Source organism: Somniosus microcephalus, chromosome 1 (assembly GCF_052327205.1).
Source record: "Somniosus microcephalus isolate GS21.2 chromosome 1, FLI_Smic_1.0, whole genome shotgun sequence".
NCBI lineage: Eukaryota > Metazoa > Chordata > Chondrichthyes > Squaliformes > Somniosidae > Somniosus > Somniosus microcephalus.
Genome location: NC_140987.1, coordinates 142,000,047 through 142,007,415, shown reverse-complemented (window position 1 = coordinate 142,007,415; position 7,369 = coordinate 142,000,047). Strand labels below are relative to the sequence as shown.

The 7,369-nt window shown below is 49.6% G+C and overlaps 1 protein-coding gene across 1 annotated transcript in view; it reads right to left on the bottom strand.

The window, feature by feature from the left end:
- kifl (kinesin family-like) overlaps positions 1-7,369 on the bottom strand; it is a 205,785-nt gene that overhangs the window by 50,529 nt on the left and 147,887 nt on the right. Inside the window, exons 16-17 of the mRNA XM_085962276.1 lie at positions 5,715-5,814; positions 4,252-4,444 (exon numbers count right to left, since the gene is read on the bottom strand). Of these exons, the coding sequence (XP_085818402.1) occupies positions 4,252-4,444; positions 5,715-5,814 (293 nt within the window). The remainder of the gene's footprint in view (positions 1-4,251; positions 4,445-5,714; positions 5,815-7,369) is intronic.

The following is a 7,369-nucleotide window of genomic DNA, read 5'->3' as shown; positions in this document are numbered from 1 at the left end:
AGATCGGGGGGCGGGAGATCACGGGGCGGGAATTCGGGAGATCGGGGGCGGGACATCGGGAGATGGGGGGCGGGACATCGGGAGATCGGGGGGCGGGACATCGGGAGATCGGGGGGATGGGACATCGGGAGATCGGGGGGCGGGGCTCGGGGACTCCCTCTCTCCCCCTCCCCTCCTCCCCCCCTCCCCTTCCTCCCCCCCCTTCTCCCCCCACTTCTTCCCCCCTTCCCTCCCTTCCCACCACCCCCCATTCCCCCCTCCTCCCCTCCCCTTCCCCCCCTCCCCCTCCCTTCCCCCTTCCCCCCCTCCCCTCCCCTCCCCCTCCCTCTCCCTCCCCCTCCCCTTCCACCCCTTCCCCCCAGTCACGCTCTCTATTCCCCCGTCGCTCTCTCTCTTCCCCCCAGTCGCTCTCATCTCTTCCCCCCAGTCGCTCTCTCTCTTCCCCCCAGTCGCTCTCTCTCTTCCCCCAGTCGCTCTCTCTCTTCCCCCAGTCGCTCTCTCTCTTCCACCCCAGTCGCTCTCTCTCTTCCCCCCCGTCGCTCTCTCTCTTCCCCCCCAGTCGCTCTCTCTTCCCCCAGTCCGCGCTCTCTCTACCCCCCAGTCGCTCTCTCTCTTCCCCCCAGTCGCTCTCTCTCTTCCCCCCAGTCGCTCTCTCTCTTCCCCCCAGTCGCTCTCTCTCTTCCCCCCAGTCGCTCTCTCTCTTCCCACCCAGTGGCTCTCTCTCTTCCCCCCCAGTCGCTCTCTCTCTCTCTTCCAACAACATGCCCTCAAAAGACCCTCGGCACCGCCGGGCACTTCAGCTAGTCTATTTATCTTATATATATATATAAAACGGATACACCTGTCTGTCTGTCTGTCCTCCGGTGTGCGTCTGTCCGGCTATGCGCTCGAAATTTATAGAGCATACCTACGCGTGCGTTACGTCGAAAGAAAGCTTACCGTTCCAAAATGGTCGTAAGCGTATTTACGTTTCGGCCGGACAAAAATCGCACCCGCGGTCTCCGAAAAACGTTCAAAATTCCGCTCATTAGCATCTCATTATCCACTCATTAGTGATCGAGTGACCTCGAGGTCGACCAATCGTACGCCCGGTTCCTGGCGCGTGTGGGCGGGCCCTCCTACAGTCGAGTGACGGGACGATTGACCAATCCTATGCTTTGGTGACCTGACGGTCGACCAATCGGTGCGTGTGTGGGCGGGCCTTATCGTTCTGAACCGAGGTGAGTCGCCGCCATCTTGCTTCCATTCTTTTTCCCGCTTTCTGCGCCTTTCTTTTCAAATATACATTTCCAGCAAAAAAAGAAGTTGCTTTTAAAAGACAAATTGTTTTTAACAAACGTTAATTAATTTGTCAATCTTTGTCTAACCTCTATAATTTTCCTACCTTTCACCGTTTTTGTAGGCCTTGAAGCCTCGGCCTCACCTCTGCACCCACGCCCGAGCTAGGCACCTCCCGGCCCCAGTCAACAAGCGGCCCCCGATCGCCGCCATCTTTGTGACAGCTGGAGGGGCGGGACTCAGCCGAGCGTCGCTACCGCTGCCATCTTAGTAAAGGCGGGTGGGGCAGGAGTCAGCGCGCGCGACTTGAGTCCGGCCCGGCCTCACGCGGTAGGTTGCACGGCGGCGTCTCTCTCTCTCTCTGCTCTTGAAGCTGTCTCGGGCGGGGGGCGGGGTCTCTCTGCTCTTGAAGCCGGCTCGGGCGGGGTGCGGGGCTCGGGAGATCGGGCCTCCGGAGATCGGGGGGGGGGCGAGCCTCGGGAGATCGGGGTGGGGGGGCGAGCCTTGGGAGATCGGGGGGGGCGAGCCTCGGGAGATCGGGGGGGGCGAGCCTCGGGAGATCGGGGGGGGGTGAGCCTCGGGAGATCGGGGGTGGGGGCGGGGGCTCGGGAGATCGGGGGGGGCGGGGCTCGGGAGATTGGGGGGGCGGGGCTCGGGAGATCGGGGGGGGGCGAGCCTCGGGAGATCGGGGGGTGGGGGGCGAGCCTCGGGAGATCGGGGGGGGCGGGGCTCGGCAGATCGGGGGGGGCGGGGCTCGGGAGATCGGGGGACGGGGCTCGGGAGATCGGGGGGGGAGCCTCGGGAGATCGGGGGGGAGCCTCGGGAGATCGGGGGTGGGGGCGGGGCTCAGGGACTCCCCCCTCCCTCTCCCTCCCCTCCCCTTTCCCCCTTCCCCTCGCCCTTCCCCCTCCCCCTTCCCCCCCTCCCCTCCGCTCCCCCCTGCTCCCTCTCCCCTCCCCTCCCCCTGCCTCCTCTCCCCCCTCCCCTCCCCCCTCTTCCCCCCACCTACCCCCTCTTCCCCCCACCTTCCCCCCACCTTCCCCCCTCTTCCCCCCACCTTCCCCTCTCTTCCCCCCACCTTCCCCCCTCTTCTCCCCACCTTCCCCCCCCTTCCCCCAGTCGCTCTCTCTCTTCCCCCCCAGTCGCTCTCTCTCTTCCCCCCAGTCGCTCTCTCTCTTCCCCCCCAGTCGCTCTCTCTCTTCCCCCCGTCGCTCTCTCTCTTCCCCCCCCAGTCACTCTCTCTCTTCCCTTCCAGTCGCTCTCTCTCTTCCCCCCCAGTCGCTCTCTCTCTTCCCCCCCAGTCGCTCTCTCTCTTCCCCCCCAGTCGCTCTCTCTTCCCCCCCAGTCGCTCTCTCTCTCTCTTCCAACAACAACACGCCCTCGAAAAAGCCTCGGCACCGCCGGGCACTCCAACTAGTATCATATACAAATGTTGCCAATGTGCTTGTGACTCCTAGCCCCAGATCATTTATGAAGATATTAAACAAAAGAGGTCCCAAAACAGAGCCCTGTGGAGTCCACTGTTAATATTCTCCAAGGGTGATGGCAATCCCTGTACCACCACCCTTTGGGTTCTATCAGTCAACCGATTACATACCAATTATAAAATATTTCCATTGATTCCCACTTCCTTTATTTTCAGTATCAGCCTTTCCAGAGGAACTGTATTAAAAGGCTTAACTGAAATCCAAGTATGCCACATCCACTGTCTTATCCCTATCAAGCTCCTGTGTCATACCTTCAAAGAAAACCAGTAAATTAGATTGGCAAGACCTCCCCTTCATGAACCCATATTGCCTATCTTTTATGATTTTATTTCTATCCAGATGCTCTATGACCTTATCTTTAATAAAGGTTTCCAGAAATTTATCTACAATTAATGTCAAAATGACTGGTCTGTAGTTTCTTGGGTCACTTTTGCTAACTTTTTCCACCTCTTCAGTGATTTATGGAAGATTTTACTCGAGTTCCTACAATTTCCTTCTTGAGTTCCTTAAGGATCCTCGGATGCATCTTATCCAGCTCCTGAGATTTTTATTTACTTTAAGTTTGCACAACTGTACAGCAACTAAGATCAGTTAAGGAGACAGCATAAAAACCGATAGAACAATATGATTTGCTTAGCTGTAATAATGCTTAAGCTGAATTTCCCATCAAACATGGGAATTCTTATAGATGCTGCAACTGTCATACATATTTTAGCTGTTTTATGTTTTGTTGAACTTTGTTGCACCTAAGAAAGGGAACATTTGTCCCATGTTTGTCAACATCAAGCATTTTCAAGTAGAGCTTGTAAAGAAAGAAAGACTTGCATTTATACAGTGCCTTTCATGACCACTGGACATCTCAAAGCGCTTTACAACCAATGAAGTACTTTTTGAAGTGTAGCAATATAGGAAGTAAATCTTCCTCTACTTTGTTTCATCAGTGTGCCATAATTAGGACTTCAGAAGTTAAAACAATGAAAGGACTGTATTAGTCCACTGTACTATTCAGTCCTTCTGCAAGAGAACACTTTAAACAGCACTCTTAAATGCCTACCAGGCTATTTATATGGCATGACTAAATATTGAAGGTTTATTTTAAATATTTTGGCTATGATTTGGCATAACAAGTCAAGGCATCCATGATTCCAATACTTCTGTAGAATTAGTTGAATTATTTGCAAAAATTTCAACAGAGTTCACTAATATTTTAACAAACGCTTAGAAAGGAAATATAAGTGGGCTTTGTGTGATGATATTTTCTAACATCATCAAAAGAGGGCGCTGAGGTTCCTTAGTTCCACACTGGGCAATACTTTTATTAACTGAGCAATCAGAGAGTTATTCATTGAAATCTCTGAAGAGATAAAATTATTTTAAAATGTACTCAAAAACAAAGACTTAACAGTACTAAACTGTTTCTTTTCAACACAGTTTCCAAGTCATTGACTGCTTACTGCAATTTTGGACAGTTGATAATAAAACCGACCTGTTGGTATCTCTGAAAATTTCTTCCTGTGATGTGGAACAGTTGAAAACTTGATCAAACTGGAACTCCTTAGCACCACGATAACTTTTGATGGTAACAGTGTATTCATCAGGAGAATGGACAATACACTGTCTTCCATGAGCTAGCTCAGATTTACTCAAAGGTCGTATTCGACAGAAAACACGGATTTTTCCTAAAAACAGAAAGTGATAAGTGCTAGCACAGTTCATCATGGTTAGTTTTTCAGATCTTTATGTACAACATTTTTGCTGGTCTGTTGGAAAGCCTTTTTCTGCAAATAGTTATTGCTACCTTTTGCAGAAAAATATTTTAGAAGGTCACCAAAATCATAGTCAATAGTAACAACAGAAAATGCTAGAAAAACTCAGCAGGCCAGGCAACATCCGTGGAGAGAAATTAAAAGTCGACGTTTCGGGTGAACTGGTTTAATATAGAATTGGTGGCTTTAAGGACATACAGACTTAGACAATTAAAGACTTCAAGGATAAGTGCTGCTGTGGAGGGAGGAAATGATAGGCTCAAAAACCTACAAACCCTCTCTATTGGCATAACTATGGCAGAGCAGGAGTTGTGACCTGCTGATGTCATAAGTATCTGACTCAGTCAGAATTCCTGAGGTCAGGCAATTTGCATAATGGTTGCAAGCACCACACCAGTATTGGCACACATAGAAACATAGAAACTAGGAGCAGTAGTAGGCCATTCGGCCCTTCGAGCCTGCTCTGCCATTCAACACGATCATGGCTGATCATCCAAACCCTAGCACCCGGTCCCTACACCGACAGCCATCCCACCCAAGCCCTATCCCCGTAACCCCACGTATTTAACCCCCCCCTAACACTAAGGGCCAATTTTTTTATCATGGCCAATCAACCTAACCCGCACATCTTTGGACTGTGGGAGGAAACCGGAGCACCCGGAGGACACCCACGCAAACACGGGGAGAATGTGCAAACTCCACACAGACAGTCACCCGAGGCCGGATTTGAACCCGGGTCCCTGGTGCTGTGAGGCAACAGTGCTAACCACTATGCCACCTTGGACTCCATGATAGGATTCTACATAGCTAGAGCAAGCGATTTGCTATTGCCCGGATTCCTTCAGAAATCAGGAATTAAAAATAGGAACTTCCTTTGTGACCCTTGAGTTGTGCAAGACCTACACTGTGATCTACCCTGTGATTTTTTTCAAGGATATCCTTGATAAGAGTGGAAAATATATGTGTTTCTCAAACATTATCTCACTCAGGACATGTACCTCAGGATATGAGATAAGAAGCAATGCACACTTGACCTAGCCAGGTTAAAGTTATACATTTTTTTGCATGCTCTTCCTTCTTATTTTGCAGGAAGCTTTGTTAATTCTGGACAAACACATTTTTGTCTGCTGAGTGTTGTGAGGTCTGACATGAATTTCATCCTGCACACAATGTTCATACACACCTTTCAAGTCCTCCACCATATTATAGTACTTCTTTCTTAGTGTCCTCTCAGAATTAAAATCCTCGGCCAGATTCTTATTTTCCAACTTCAGCTGTTTTAACTACAAAAAAAAACTGTATGATGGTGAAAGAGTCTTCTTTGCTTTCACTAAAAGTAGAAACAATTGTTAAAAAAAACCTTATAAATTCTTCCCAATTGTGCATTAATCAGTTCCTGGTGATGAAAATAGAGGGATCAATTTTCCTGATCTTTGCCCCTGTAGAACACCTATTCACCACATGCAAAGTCAAGAAATAAAGGGTGGATACCTCTTATGTTGGATGTCTGCCCTCTTTAGCTTGTGCTGGAATTTCCGAGGCTTCCTCCAAAGGATGGACCTTGGGCTGCACGCATTACAGGCCTAACATTCACATGTTATTGAGGCAGGAGAAGGCACTTTCCTGCCACCTGTCTCAATTTCCTCTCTTTGCAGCCCAGGGATGCCCAGGTGTAGAGATGCCCTGCAAAGCTGACAATGGGCCTTATTCTAGGACCCCCTCAGAACCTAGGAGCCTTGGCAGCAAGCCAAAGAGCATCCTAAAGGTAGGTGGTCATATTTTTTATTTAAGCAAATGCCAGGTCCTTGAGGCCTTCTGGCTATTGCTCTCCAGAAGGCCCAAATGTCATCTTCCAGGCCTGCAGCCCTGCAGCTACAATACTTTTTGCTCCCTCACGTGAAAGAAAGACTTGCATTTATATAGCACCTTTCACAACCATCAGATGCCCCAAAGTGCTTTACAGCCGATGAAGTACTTTTTGAAGTGTCATCACTGTTGTAATATAGGAAACATGGCAGCCAATTTGCACACAGCAAGCTCCCACAAACAGCAATGTGATAATGAGCAGATAATCTGTTTTAGTGATGCTGATTGAGGGATAAATATTGGCTAGGACACAGGGGATAACTCCCTTGCTCTCCTTCGAAACAGTGCCATAGGATCTTTTACGTCCATCTGAGAGAGCAGAAAGGGTCTCAGTTTAAAGTCTCATCTGAAAGACGGCACCTCCAAGAGCGCAGAACTCCCTCAGTACTGCACTGGAGTTTCAGTCTAGATTTTTGTGCTCAAGGCTCTGGAGTGGGACTTGAACCCACAACCTCCTGACTCAGAGGCTGGCACAAAGCCCTGCTGGGGCAGGCCTGCGACAAGGGAGCAACCAGACCATGTTAACCAAATTTGACTGCAGCTCACCCTGGGTCGCTGCAGCCTACTTTGGAAGTGCTGCTCCTGATCAACACCGGGACAGAGGGTCTGATTTTATCATTTACTTATTTCATGGTCACCGGTCCATTAATTTCAGAGTATTAAATATTTTGTGCTCATCCTCAGCTTTGAGCCCACTTTTTAACATTCTCACCTTTTCTATGACTGCAACCTCACTGTTGAAGTACTGAAAGAATTTCTTACTATTAGGTTTTGCATCTGCATCTATGCTTTTTTCTGGGTCTGTCTTTTCCCCTTTGACCGCCCTTTTATCATGTTTCTTCATTGGCTGTAAAGCACTTTGAGAAATGCGGTGGCCGTGGAAGGCGCTATATAAATCCAAGTCTTCCTTTCTCTCTTTTTCTGCTTGTTTCCATATTCATTCAAATGAACTTGTTTTCATTTCTCCCTGTG